General features: G+C 47.5%; 2 protein-coding genes across 3 annotated transcripts; one reads left to right on the forward strand and one right to left on the reverse strand.

The window, feature by feature from the left end:
• Positions 1 to 926: 926 nt before the first annotated feature.
• On the forward strand, positions 927 to 5915 carry LOC119558354 (regulator of nonsense transcripts 1 homolog). The gene is made up of 4 exons (XM_037871854.1): positions 927 to 1251; positions 1313 to 1527; positions 1580 to 4924; positions 5029 to 5915. Exons 2-4 carry the CDS (start codon positions 1360 to 1362, stop codon positions 5068 to 5070), a joined length of 3555 nt encoding a protein of 1184 aa, XP_037727782.1. The 5' UTR covers positions 927 to 1251; positions 1313 to 1359; the 3' UTR covers positions 5071 to 5915.
• A 775-nt stretch (positions 5916 to 6690) lies between these two features.
• On the reverse strand, positions 6691 to 13674 carry LOC119558353 (poly(A) RNA polymerase gld-2 homolog B). 2 transcript variants are annotated; one of them, XM_037871853.1, is made up of 8 exons: positions 13463 to 13674; positions 11792 to 13294; positions 9957 to 11545; positions 9408 to 9903; positions 8918 to 9131; positions 8720 to 8863; positions 7974 to 8283; positions 6691 to 7320 (listed from the first exon to the last, which is right to left on the reverse strand). In XM_037871853.1, exons 2-8 carry the CDS (start codon positions 12833 to 12835, stop codon positions 6894 to 6896), a joined length of 4224 nt encoding a protein of 1407 aa, XP_037727781.1. In that variant the 5' UTR covers positions 12836 to 13294; positions 13463 to 13674; the 3' UTR covers positions 6691 to 6893. The 2 variants fall into 2 exon arrangements, with proteins under 2 accessions (XP_037727781.1, XP_037727780.1); XM_037871852.1 differs by having other exon boundaries at positions 11792 to 13387.
• Between the last annotated feature and the right edge of the window lie 1237 nt (positions 13675 to 14911).

The raw sequence follows: 14911 nt of genomic DNA on the forward strand, positions 1-14911 counted from the left end.
TTATATAAAATAAGTAAATACATATTAGGTGTGATTTTATTATAATTTTACACAATACTTTTTATTCTCAATATTTATATTTTTATATGTGTAAATTATGGTATGGCATTCCTCATTCTGACTTTTATTCGCAATATGCCAGCCGAAACACAGATTATTTTTGGCAGAAAATGTGGTTCAGACTTAAGTCAAAAATGATCTTTTCCTTTCCAGTTTTTCGATCATAGTTTGGCCAAATCAAGGCGTACAGCCAAAGGAACGACTGTTTTGAACAGCTTGCTAGATATGCTAACGATCCCCATCATTTTAAGGAAAATTTATTTTTTGACCAGTTTTCGCATTTTTTGTAAGGGGTTACATCACTTATTTTGTGAAAAATGGCAAAAATTAAAAATTTTCAGCTAAGAATGTAATCGGATTGGAATTTAAGCAACGAGCTCGACGAGGTATGACATTCCTCATTCTGAATTATATATTTTTTGTGGCAGCCAAAAAACTAAATTTTTAGGTCAAAAAATAAGGTTCAGATTTTGGTCAAAAATACGATATCCAGATTTTAGTCAAAAATGCGACTTTTCTTTCCGGTTTTTCAATCGTAGTTTAGCCAAATCAAGGCGTACAGCTAAAATACCGACTGTTTTGAACAGCTTGCTAGAACATTCCTTATTCTGACCCTTATTTTTTTTATGGCAGCCAAATCACTGATTTTTAGGGCTGAAAATACAGAAATTATTTGAATTGTTTGAATTCATTTTTCTTATTATATCGATATCCGAAAACCGATAATACATCGGGTATATGTACATCCTATTGAAACTATCGATAGAATCTAGTTAACATCGATTTTTCAGCATGACCATTTGGAATAGATCTGGTATATTTCAACAAAACAATTGGTATAAAAAGTATATTTCCCAGAACCGGACTGTATAATTCATCGCTAATTCCGCGGTCACACTGCCGGCTGTGTAATTTTGTATAAAACACATTTATAAACTGACAATTCCCCCCTCATTTTTTCCTGCGTGCGATTCCCGAACGTGGGACTCTCGAACGGAACCGACTTGGAAGACGCCTCAGCCGCGCTTACGCAGAAGCGGCTCACCAGCGGACCTTCGACACCGGAAAGCGCGAAACGCACACACGACAATATCATACCATAATCATCGCGGCCACGCTCCGCCTGGGCAAATCCAATCCAATTCCGGCATCCGGAGCAAGCGAACCGTGTGTTCCTCGCGGGAACTGCAGGTGAGTTTTCCATTGGGTACACTGCATCCACATGGCTAACCAGATCCCATACCGCACACAGAACCACAGCAAAATTAACAACCTTGGGTGAGAAGAGGCACAGGCGCCATGAGCGTGGACACGTACGCGCCCAGCTCGGCGCTCTCCTTCCTGGACATGGATGACAACGAACTGCTGCCGGGCGCCGATACGCAGCCCACGCAGTACGACTACCGCGACTTCACCATGCCCTCCACCTCGCAGAGCCAGACGCAGAACGACCAGCTGGAGCTGCACGTAAGTGTTATGGTCTCCAACCATTGCCATATCTTATATACCATCATTGTAGCCACGTCGCTCTGGCGGGGACTCGCATCCGCGGCTGGCCAGCATCACCAACGATCTGGCCGATCTGCAGTTCGAGGAGGAGGACGACGAGGCGGGCAGCTCGTACGTGAAGGAGCTGCCGGCGCACGCCTGCAAGTACTGCGGCATCCATGACCCGGCCACGGTGGTCATGTGCAACAACTGCCGCAAATGGTTCTGCAACGGACGCGGCAGCACCTCCGGTTCGCACATCATCAACCATCTGGTGAGGGCCAAGCATCGCGAGGTGACGCTCCATGGCGAGGGACCTCTGGGCGAGACCATACTGGAGTGCTACTCCTGCGGCGTGCGCAACGTCTTTGTGCTGGGCTTCATACCGGCCAAGGCCGATTCGGTGGTCGTGCTGCTCTGCCGGCAGCCGTGTGCCGCCCAGAACTCGCTGAAGGACATGAACTGGGACCAGGAGCAGTGGAAGCCACTGATCGCCGACCGCTGCTTTCTGCCCTGGCTGGTGAAGCAGCCCAGCGAGCAGGGCCAGCTGCGAGCGCGCCAAATTTCGGCCGCGCAGATCAACAAGCTGGAGGAGCTGTGGAAGGACAATATCGAGGCCACGTTCCAGGATCTGGAGAAGCCGGGCATCGACTCGGAACCGGCACAGGTGCTGCTGCGCTACGAGGACGGGTATCAGTACGAGAAGACCTTTGGTCCGCTGGTTCGCCTCGAGGCCGACTACGACAAGAAGCTGAAGGAGTCGGCCACTCAGGAGAACATCGAAGTGCGCTGGGACGTGGGCCTGAACAAGAAGACCATCGCCTACTTCACGCTGGCCAAGACCGACTCGGACATGAAGCTGATGCACGGCGACGAGCTGCGCCTGCGCTACGTGGGCGAGCTGTACAATCCTTGGAGCGAGATCGGGCATGTGATCAAGGTGCCGGACAATTTCGGCGACGATGTCGGCCTCGAGCTGAAGACCTGGTCGAATGCGCCGGTCAAGTGCACCAGCAACTTCTCGGTGGACTTCATCTGGAAGTGCACCTCCTTCGATCGCATGACGCGCGCCCTGCGCAACTTCGCCATGGACCGCAACTCCGTCTCCAACTACATCTACTCGCGCCTGTTGGGTCACGGCCGTCCGGATGCCAACGACGAAGTGCTCTTTCGCGGCCCACAGCCCAAGCTCTATAGCGCCCCGCATCTGCCCGACTTGAATCGCAGTCAGGTGTACGCCGTGAAGCACGCGCTCCAGCGCCCACTCTCGCTGATCCAGGGACCGCCCGGCACCGGCAAAACCGTGACCTCGGCCACCATCGTTTACCAGCTGGTGAAGCAGCATGGCGGCACTGTGTTGGTCTGTGCGCCCAGCAACACGGCTGTGGACCAGTTAACGGAGAAGATCCACCGCACAAACCTGAAGGTGGTGCGTGTGTGCGCCAAGAGTCGCGAGGCCATCGATAGTCCGGTTAGCTTCTTGGCGCTGCACAACCAAATCCGCAACATGGAGACCAACTCGGAGCTGAAGAAGCTGCAGCAGCTGAAGGACGAGACTGGCGAGCTGAGCTCTGCGGACGAGAAGCGCTATCGCAGTCTGAAACGTGGCGCCGAGAGCCAACTGCTGGAGGCGGCCGACGTCATTTGCTGCACATGCGTGGGCGCCGGCGACGGCAGGCTGTCGCGCATCAAGTTTACCTCGATCCTGATCGACGAGTCGATGCAGTCGACGGAGCCGGAGTGCATGGTGCCGGTGGTGCTGGGCGCCAAGCAGCTGATCCTCGTGGGCGACCACTGCCAGCTGGGACCGGTGGTCATGTGCAAGAAGGCCGCTCGTGCCGGCCTCTCGCAGAGTCTCTTCGAGCGCCTCGTGGTCCTGGGCATCCGTCCGTTCCGCCTGGAGGTGCAGTATCGCATGCACCCCGAACTGTCCCAGTTCCCGTCCAACTTCTTCTACGAGGGCTCGCTGCAGAACGGCGTCTGTGCGGAAGATCGTCGCCTTAAGCTGGACTTCCCCTGGCCGCAGCCGGAGAGGCCAATGTTCTTTCTGGTGACGCAGGGTCAGGAGGAGATCGCCGGCTCAGGCACCTCGTTCCTCAACCGCACAGAAGCGGCCAACGTGGAAAAGATCACGACGCGATTCCTCAAGGCTGGCATTAAACCGGAACAAATTGGAATCATCACGCCTTATGAGGGACAGCGCGCTTACCTGGTGCAGTACATGCAATACCAGGGCAGCCTGCACTCCCGCCTTTATCAGGAGATCGAGATCGCCAGCGTGGACGCGTTCCAGGGACGCGAGAAGGACATCATCATCATGTCGTGCGTGCGCTCCAACGAGCGCCAAGGCATCGGCTTCCTGAACGATCCACGACGCCTTAACGTGGCCCTCACCCGAGCCAAGTACGGCATCATCATTGTGGGCAATCCCAAAGTGCTCGCCAAGCAGCAGCTGTGGAACCACCTGCTCAACTTCTACAAGGACCGCAAGGTTCTCGTCGAGGGCTCGCTGAATAACCTCAAGGAGTCGCTCATCCACTTCCAGAAGCCCAAGAAGCTCGTCAACAGCATGAACATTGGGGCTCACTTTATGTCCACCATGATAGCTGATGCCAAGGAGGTGATGGTACCGGGCTCCATCTACGATCGAAGCGGTGGCTACGGCCAGGGCCGTCAGATGCCGGGTCAGGCCATGAACGGTGGCCAGTACGGCGGCGGTGGCGGTGGTCAGTATGGCGGCTCTCCCCTCGGCTACGGTGCCCCCAGCTCCAACTCCATGGGCGGTTTCGGCCTGGGCGCGGGCAGTGGCGCTGCCGGCGGCAACAACAACTTCGGAGGCGCTGGCGGTGCTGGACCCAGCTGGGCAGCTGCTCACTTGCATCACGACTCCATTGGCTACATATCCAACGAGCACGGCGCAGCGGCACTGGGCAACATGCCGGTCCCAGTTGGCATGTTCATGAACATGAGCAATCTGCCGCCACGGTTCTACAATCAGCACCAGCAGGCGATCATGGCGGCCAAGCAGAATCGAGCGATGCAGCAGCAGTCGGGTAACTATTCGCCGTCGAACTCTGGAGTCACGTTCAGTGGACCTGGAGTGGCCACCTTGGGCGGCATGAAGAAGACCCAGAAGCTGGGAAAACTGCGTACAGCGGCTGGCCAGTCTGGTGGTGGATCGTCGGCAGGAGGAGCTGGTGGACAGGCGAGCACGGGCAGTGCTGCCACTCCATTCAGCCAGCAGCCGGTGCCGCTGTCGCTGCAGATGACGCAGCCCAGCGGATTTGCTCTTTCGCAGCAGCCGGAGCTATCGCAGGACTTTGGGCAGATATCGCAGATGGATGGTTTGCTCTCCCAGGATGTGGCCTTTAACGTGGTGAGTGTGCCATATTTACCACATTAATAAGTGGAATAACTGCCAAGATAGATCGCTCGTTCTATTAAGACCCCCTAACTAATCCATTTCCTTGTGTTTTGCAGTCGGGCGAACGCAGTTTGAATCAGTTCTCACAGCCTTATTGAGAATCCGGCCGGAGGTGCACCAACTACAAACGATAACAAGCAACCCAAACGAAACAACAACAAACTCAACTTTGAAGTCATCATCAAGGAGTAGCATCAGTAGGCAGCAGGAAGAGAGCAAAGAGGACTATCATGGGAACAACGACAGATGCGGGAAACAATGCGACAATGCGACCTAGGAACATGAGCACGAGCGGGACATTAAAGACGGCGAAACGAGACGAGAGGAGACAGTGTGTGAGACGCAGACGGAGATTGAGATTGAAATGATATGGAGATGGCGATGGCGAGATGATGGAGTGAATTATTGAAAGGAGAGGAGGCGGAGGAGAGATGTCGAGGAATCGAAAAAAATCGAGATATCGAGAGCAAATCACTGTAGGCAGCCACGATGCACTGCAGCAGCCACTGCAGCACGCAGATGTTCCCGAAGCGCCGCGGGCCGTTGAGGTCATGGCCAGGCGACTGGCCACTGGCCACTGCCCGTTGCTCAGAGGAGTGCGCTCCGAAGGAGCTCGCCCACGGATGAGCCAAGCTGACAAGCTGCCAATCTGCCAGCAAGGCGCCACACCTTGTGCTGCCCTTGAAACGACGATGGACAACTTCTCGACACGTTTCCTTTTTGTTTTGCCTACCGGGACTCGCAGCCGGAGCCTAAAACGCAATCACGCAACCACTCCCGCCCAGGACACGTATTCACCAAGTGGCTTACCTTCTAACCTTCTTGTGGCCTCCAGTGCAGCAGCCAATCTTTAGCTCCTGTTCTAACCTTCTTCCTTAAAACAAACAAAACAAACAAAAAACAAAAGAAAAAACCGGTTAACTCACACCGATCCCCCACCATATGCCCACTGTTGTAAAATTCGAAAATTTTTGGACTCTTTTTTGATTTCTGTATGCATTTGTTATCCTACCAAACACAAAAAAAACAACAACAAACAAAACAAAAAAATCAAGACGATACATGATCAAATTCAAAAAGCATGGATACACCATTTTAAATCGCACGGGAACGCTGGCGGATCCCCCAAAGCGGATGCAACTTTCCAGCGCGGATTGGAAATCGAATGATCGATACGGAAACGCGTTCCGATCGTTCAAAACACAAACACACCCATATACACAATAATTAACATACCTTACAATCGACGGAATGGAGGGTCAAGATCAGAAAAGGTTAATATTAATTAATATTAATGCAGTTACAGATGCCTGTTAATTGTTTTTAAAACGATATGAAAATGGTATATTTTTTCTATATAATGTGAGTTAATTCTTCCCCACGCGACTCTTTGATTCAAGAAAATGAAACATTTTTTTTTGGAAATTCTAAATAAAGAATTTAAGTTTTCCCTTGCGAAAAACAGATAAGTACTTGTTGTATTATTTCTATGGGCGCATTATACCAGAATTTTGCATGTTTTGTGTTGTATATTTAACAGAACTTGGAATTTTACATTTTCGGGTGACATTTTTGTTTTTCAAAAAGATACATACAAGCCACAGGAGGCACGAACATCGCACTCCTCCGCGGATGTTTACAATCATTAATGGAGTTCGTTTAAAACACTTTGGGTTTGTAAAAGCATAAATAAATGAATATAATAACATTTAACAAGATAGGGATGCATTTTCAAGTTTATTGAAATTCAATTCCGTTCGGTTTTTCACAATTATCTTTTGGAATTATGCATTTTATGAATTTCAATTTACAAGGTTTCTTGTTCTGATTTAACATTGTTGGACATTTTATTTATCTTTTTTTTTGTATTTTCTTCATATTCTCGCAAGTACCTGGAAAAAGGCATTTAATGTGTCTTCCATTAGGCGACATTCGCTGCTGCCGTTTCGGCAAAGGTGGTGGGTGCATCTGGGATCAGTCTGCTGGACATGGCAGCGGCACCACCTCCTCCACTCCGCTGCTGGCCGGGATTGGGATAGTGCAGCTGCTGCTCGAACGACGACGGCTGCTGGGGGGCAAAGTTCTCTGGGACGTGGTGGATGGGCCGGAAGATGGTGGCCAGATCGAGGGTGTGATCCAGGCGACGGGCCGAGGCCAGGAACACACCCTTCACGCGCTCAAACGTGGCATAGTCGTAGACGGAGCGCGCCGTGTTGGACAGATCGAAGGGCTCCTCGATGTTGAGCTCCTTCCACTGGTAGACGTCGTTCTTGGGACTCTTGGCCATGCGGCAAGTGGACACAGGCAGCACGCCGCCGGTTCGTATCGAGATGGCCAAGTTCCGGAAGCTAAGGCGATCATAGAAATAAAACAAAAAGATGTTTTTAATAATCGTAGGTATTTTGGTATAATAAACTACACATTTCGATAAGATAATCATTTGGGCTTTACCATAAATATATTAAAGATATTAAAATGATGGGAAAATCGATTTTTATTCGATATAAATAACGATTATTTTTAAAGTTGCATATGAATATCAGAAAAAAATAGACTAATTTATAATAATCAAGGAAGCATAAAAAGAAAATATATAATCGTGGGTATTTTGGTATAATAAAGATAAGATAATCATTTGGGCTTTACCATATTCATATTAAAGATATCCAAATGATAGGAAAATCAATTTTTAATCGGTATAATAATGAATATTTTTAAAGTTGCATATGGATGTCAGTAAGAGCTGTTAGTTTTTAATAAAAAAAAGACTGAAAATAGACTAATTTCTAATAATAAAGTAAGCATATAAAGAAAATATATCTCAAATATACCTATGTGGCCAAAAAAGCCTGTTATTATGGTACTTTTTCTTTTCGTTCTGAAGAATTCACGGTCTCATTTTGTTGAAGAATTCTTGCTTGTAAATGGCTAAAACTAGCATATCATAATATTTTCCTACATATATCTTTAATTTAGGGTTCAAGATCAAAACAGGACTCACTCAAAACTGCTGTAGTACTTGAAAAAGCCCAGAAGGTGCTCGCCGAGCGTCTGATTGTTCAGCGCCTGGTAGGGCTCGATCGGTTCGATGAGGTCCAGGTCCAGGCAATCCTGTTGTCCCAGATGGAACTTCTCCGGATACAGGGTGTGCAGGCAGGGCAGCACATGGGGCACACAGGCGTGCTGCAGGTAGTGGAGCACCATTAGCACCAGCGAGTAGCTGGATATGGTCATGCGTTTGGCGTCGTTGATGTCGTGGTACTGGGCCCAGAGCTTCACAATCACCACCAAGGGTCGTGTTCGCCAATCCACTATAATATTATATTTATTTAGTTTAACTATCGTTAAGAATTGACCAAAATTAAGAAAGGGTAAATACTTTAAATACAATCTGGATATCTATCCATAACATAACAAAAACATTTTATCATTAGTTAAAATAATAGAACTCAGTATATAATCATTATTTTGTTATAACTTGATCATTCAAATTAATACTTACTTGCAATATATGACTTTAGGGTTAGGTTATTCACCAATTTCCTCTTAAAAAGGATATACTAACTAACACCCAAGGTATATTTGAAATACATGGACGGGTTTTTAAGACATATAAGACAGGCACTCAGTCAATCATAAGTGGTAAAGCTGTTTTTATAGAATTCAGTGACAAAAACAAGAAGATTTTTTAGGAAGATAGGTACACAAATATAATATATCATTGAAGTTAATACAATACAATCTTACGTTGGGCGTAAAGCTGCAGCAGATATGTGTTCTTAATACCCACGCAGTTGTTGAAGTTCAGGTCGACCTCGATCCCATTGGTAATGTCCTTGAAGCGCAGTATCGGCACCCTCGCCTCGATCAGATTGAAGTCCTGGAAGACCTCTGCAAAAGACAGTTATACTGTTCCCAAGGATGGAATAATATGGTATTTGTTACCCGTGTCCTTTAGCACTGCATTGAACAAAGTAAGAATGATCAGGGCCTCGGTTCGCTTCTCATTGTGGAAGTGATGGTGTTGGTGGTAGTGCTGCTGGTGAAGATGGGCCCCCTGCTCGGGCAGCAGGCACATGTCGATGTCGGAGGAGTCCGTTCCAAAGCCCGTGATCGTCGATCCCACCAGGCAGATGCGATACCTCTCGAACATGGGCTGCTGTTATTGAAATGTTACATATATTATAGGGTATGTTATATAAGGTTTAACTGGTATAATAAAATATGATATACATATTTTATAGTTGTATGTTATGTAGGGTTTTACTGATATTATATTATACATGATATATGTTAAAGGTGTGTGTTATACAGGGTTTTACTGGTATAATAATATTTCATATATATTATTGTTGTATTATTCATAGGGATTTTGGGTTTTACTGGTAATATTTTAAATATATTGTAGTTGTACGTTATATAGGGGCTTGCTTACATTCATCCAGAGGAAGAGGTATCGCCAGAGACGCATCTTCAGCTTGAACTTCGTGTGCGTCTGTTGGGCCCCCCGGAATCTCTTCCAAATCTCAGCAGACAGCTTGTCGTATTTGCACATGCAGATGAGCTTCTCCGGCTGGACGGCGACCTCAACGTTTCGCGCCTGAGCCAGGTAGCGATCGGGGGGCAGGAACAGCTCGTACCAGGGTCCTCCTAATCCTGAACCTCCTCCTCCTCCTCCGCCTCCTGTGGCTCCTAGCGTAGGGGTCGGCGATGAGATGGGTGGATGTGGCGGCGGCGGTGGTCGGTGGCTTACATAGGAGTTCATTGCATGACCATTCATTTGCGCATGAATATGGTGGTTGGAGAGCGGCGGAGGATGTTGCTGGTGCAGCGGATGCTGTACACCCATCTCGGCCAGATGTGGAGAAAGCTGGGCAGAGCCCAGAGCGCTGGGCGTTGGCGATATAGAGAGGTGTCCTCCATGGCCCAAGCTGAAAATTAATACTATAACGATTTTATCTTAGGAACCCCATTTCGCACATACCGACTGCGATTGCTGGTGCTGCTCCAATGGGATTCACTGCCCAGTGAGGAAGAGGATAGAGCGGGCGACACGGGCCTCAGTCCAACCGCATTCCCATCCTTGTTGTGAGGGGAGGTTCCCGATCCTGTTCCAGTTCCGCTCAGGCTGCAGCTGGATCCATAGGAAGCCGGATAGCAGGGTGAAGTGGAATGAGGCCACACGGGAGCTGGACGTGCCTGGTGACCCATTCCCGGATTGCAGAACCCCTCGGCAAAGTGGAAGAACATCTGTGGCGGCGGCGGTGGCGGAGGCTGTGACGTGGAGCAGGCCGGGATTAGGTGCGACGGCTGCTGCTGCTGCTGCTGGGGTGGAATAATGAAGGACCCCGCCTGGTTAAAACTGGGACTCGTGGTCACCGACTGGTCACCGCTGGCGGCCGCCGCCGTTATGGCCTCGTCCAGCTGGGCGCAGCTGATCATTTTGGTGGGCGTGGAGGTGGTGGTCACCGGGGAGAGCAGGCCGTGGGCACCAATCAGTGCCAGCGGTGGCGGGGCAAACATGTTGCGGACATGGCTCGTTGGCGCCGGCAGAGCAGGAGCGGATACGGAGCGAAGCGGAGCAGGAGGCATGGCTCGCTCCACGGTGGAAGTTGGCGTTGTAGCCGCAGCTGGGGTTATGGAAATGCTCGGCTTGCTCGGCAGCAAAGGCTTGACCACCGGTGTTGCTCCTGTTACCACTGTATTTGCTGGTCCTCCAGCTTCACCGGTTGCCATTGCCTCCATGTCCACATGGATGTAGGTGAGATTGTAGATATTCTGGTGCTCGGAACGCGTGGGCGTGGATCCGGTCTCACCGGCCAGCGGGTGATAGTTGTGCTGGTAGTAGCCATTCTTGTTGTTTCCCCCCTGCATCCGGCGGTGCATGGCGTTAAAGTTGCTGCTGGCCAGGATCTCAATGGTCTTCTGCTGCTGATGCGGATGGTGGTGTTGCTGTTGCTGCTGCTGCTGCTGTCCCGAAGAGGATCTGTCCGTTGGCTCTCCATTCTTTCCCGGAGGACTGTAGTGCATCTTTTTCTGGTTGATCCCACTGCTGTGGTTGCTGTTGTCGCTGTTCTTCCGGCGGAAGTGCGAGTTGCCCATCCCCTGCTGGTGCGAATGTTGCTGCTGGGCGTGATGCTGCTGCTGGTATTGCTGGTAGGCATTCTGGGCATTGCGGTAGCGCTGCTGCTGCTGATGGTAGCCATTCCCAACCGACTGGTGGCCATATTGCTGCCGTGAGTAGTTGCTGTTGCTGTTGCCGCTGCTGCTGAGGAGATTGCTGCTGTTGTTGCTATTGCTGTTGCTGGTGCCTGTGTTGCTGCTGTTGTTGCCTGTGTTGCTGCTGCTCTGCTGTGTGGGCTTTTCACTGCTCTCGGGCAGCAGTTCCTTCTGCAGAAAGGAGGCGATGGTCAGCTGCTTGGGCTGCGAATAGTAGTACTGATAGTTGTTGTTCTGCTGATGTTGCTGGTAGCCCGAGTTGCGTCTGTGCTCGAAGGACAGCGTCTGCTGTTGCTGCTGCTGCTCGGATGCAGCGGCTGCGGCTGCCGATACCACTGCTGCGACCGTCTCCTTCTGAAATGTAAAGCAACATATATCATGAATCTTTAATATGCTAATAAAACTATTTGAAACAATTTGAATCTGTTTGTAAAGCTACAAGACCTATTCCAAACTGATGCATAGTTTCCAGCCATATTTTTTTAATAATATGTTGTAATGACATAATTAAAGCGATAAGCAAATAAAATTATATTATAAAGAAAACTATACTATATTATATATGATAAAGAAAACCCTTCTTTACAGAAACCCACTCACATCTTTCAGCTGGCTGGCGGTTGCCTGCGGGTAATTGGTTTTCCAGAAACTAAGGGGCTGCTGTCGCGGTCGCTGCTTCGCCGTCTGATCCTGTTCTGGATCCTGAGTCTTAGCCAAGGATGTCTCCGTGCTGGTACTCCCTGAGCTCGATCCCGTCGTTGGGGGACTAATGTTGCAGGCATCTGTTCCTGCTGCTGCTGCATCCGTTTCCGTTGTCCCTGCTGCAACTTCCGGGTTTCCAGATTCCTTGCGATAGAAGGCAGCAGTTGCATCTGCCGCTGATGAGTTGCGCTTCTTAGTACTAATGGTGTTGCTGTTGCTGTTGCTATTTCTGCAGCCGATGCTGTTGTTACTTATGTTGCTGCTGCTGCTGTTGTCGTTAAGAAATTTGGCTGGCTTTGCCGCTATTCTGTTGCTGCTGCTGCTGTTGTTGCTGCTGCTGCTGTTGTTGTTGCTGTCGCTGGACTTGCAATCTGAGATTTGCGGTTGCAAGATATTTTGATTCTTCATTAGCACATTGTTGTTGTTTAAGGATTGCTGATCCTGCTGCTGCTGAATCTGGTGTTGCTGCTGCTGCTGCTGATGTTGTTGCTGTTGTTGCTGTCGCTGGTAGTACGCAGATTGCTGCTGTTGTTGCTGCTGCTGCACATTGTTGTTGCTGCTGTTGCTGTTGCCAAAGTATTTTTTGCGTGCCCACGAGTGACTGCTGTTGCAATAGTGCAGTTGCTGCTGCTGTTGGCTCTTGCTGGCCTCGTTGTTGCTGCTGTTGCTGCTGGTGTTGCTGCTGTTGCTGCTGCCGCTGTGACAGCTGCTCACCTGGCGCAGCAGGTTGGCCGTCTTATTGTTGTACTTGCCGAACTTCAGATGGCATTGTCCCGTCTTGGAGCCTGGCGATCCATTGGACATTCGTGACCGGAACTCGAGTTGCTGCTGCTGCTGCTGCTGTTGCTGCTGCACGGGCGTGTTGCATGTTGCTGATGCGCTGCTCTCGGCAACATCTGCGGCAAAGATCTTCATTTCGCCGGATATTCGGGTGGTGAACATAGAATAGTATTGTGTGGCGATCGTGGCTCGAGTTTTGGGTATAAAAAATTGCTCGGCACGGATCGCTTAGTTGCTTATAACTAAGTTTAAGTTAAGTTTAAATTATGTTTAATTTTTTTAGTTTCTTTTTTGAATTCGAAAACTTTTCTGATTTTTATTGTTTTTTTTTTTTTTGTTTATTTTTATTTTGTTAAATATTTTATATGTCTTTTGTGTATTTTTATAAGTTTTGTTTTTGTTTTTGATTTTTTTGTTTTGTTTTCTTACGTTTTTTTTTTAATGTTTTAGTTACTTTGACACTTTATTTCATTTCAGGATTTTTAATTAATAAGGCTGACTTTCACTTTTTTACGGCCACCAGTGTAAAAGTACCGTAGTTCCACACACACACGCCTATCTTTCGTATATTGCGGTCTCCTCTCTTCTTCTCTTCTCGAATTTCCTCTTCCTCTTGTTTCGCTGTGTGTGAAGGAGGCGGCGAAAAAGAACCGTTACGTTAAATGCGAGGAGCACCGAAATTGCAACGCAAAGTGGGCAAAATAAAAGGGGAAACTGAATAAAGAGAATGTGCGATAAATGGCTATGAAAAGGGAATCTTAAACGAGAAGAAAGTCCGGAGAAACTCACCAATGCCCAAAAGGCGTTGCAATTCTCCCGGAACCGGAATCGGAAACGGGACAAAAAAAACGGTGCCTATCTTGTTGAGCGATTATTGCACTGCTCCGTTTTCAATAATATCCAACCCAAACACACTTTCCACATCAATTCTAACATTCATAAAAAAAACTAAAACTGCGCCTAAAACGCTCTGAAATCAGCTAGCAACTACCGTACTACGCGGGTATCGTTCGCTCCACTTCGATACCATCTTCGGAACGGGCCCTTGATCGCCTGTCATCGATAGTATCCCCCGGGCCGAATCGGAATAATGATATTCCTGCATAGCTCTTAACCCTCTTCAAGCAAGTTTTTCATTTGCATTTTAAATAGATCATTAAAATAATCATTTCTTATTTCAACAAATGGCATAGTATCAAACGGTTTTTTAACCGTAGTTTAGCCAAATCAAGGGGTACATCTAAAAGAGCGACTGTTTTGAGCAGCTTGCTAAATATGATAACGATCCCTATCATTTTAAGGAAAATTTATTTTTTGACCAGTTTTCGCATTTTTTTAAAGGGGTTACATCACTTATTTTTTGAAAAATGGCAAAAATTAAAAATTTTCAGCTTAGAATGCCAATGGATTGGAAATTAAACAACTAGTTGAACGAGATATGACATTCCTTATTCTGACTTTTATTTTTATTTTGGCAGCCAAAAAACTGAACTTTTAGGGCTAAAAATATGGCTCAGATTTTGGTCAAAAATACGAGATTCAGATTTTAGTCAAAAATGCGACTATTCTTTCCGGCTTTTCAATCGTAGTTTGGCCAAATCAAGGCGTACAGCTAAAAGACCGACTGTTTTGAACAGCCTGCTAGATATGCTAACGATCCCCATCATTTTAAGGAAAATTTATTTTTTGACCAGTTTTTGCATTTTTTGTAAGGGGTTACATCACTTATTTTGCGAAAAATGGCAATAATTTTCAGGTTGGAATGTAATCGGGTTGGAATTTAAACAACGAGCTCGACGAGGTATGACATTCCTCATTCTGAATTATATATTTTTTGTGGCAGCCAAAAAACTAAATTTTTAGGACGAAAAAATAGGGTTTAGATTTGGTGAAAAAATTTTTGAACAAATTTTGTACTTTTCTTCTCGTTTCTTCCATATTTTGACAAATTTCTTCGATTTTTTACCATGTTGCAATGCTTTTCTTAAAGCAATCCTTTCTCCTAGAAAAGAAGACAGTCGGCAAAAAAGACACCAAAAAGAGGCACCCATTTGTAAACCCATTCCATTTGATAATAGTTTGCTATTGTCGTTTTTTTTTGTACATCAATATAAATTTTACTCGACTTACCGCTGGCAATTTCTTAGGCACCCCTGATTAAAACAATTTTTATTAAATATAATTCATGCCAGTTAAGTTTCGAATCTTATACTCATAACTCTCAGAGTAGAGCTTAAC

The sequence above is a fragment of the Drosophila subpulchrella genome, chromosome X, assembly GCF_014743375.2.
Source record: "Drosophila subpulchrella strain 33 F10 #4 breed RU33 chromosome X, RU_Dsub_v1.1 Primary Assembly, whole genome shotgun sequence".
Taxonomy (NCBI): Eukaryota; Metazoa; Arthropoda; class Insecta; order Diptera; family Drosophilidae; genus Drosophila; species Drosophila subpulchrella.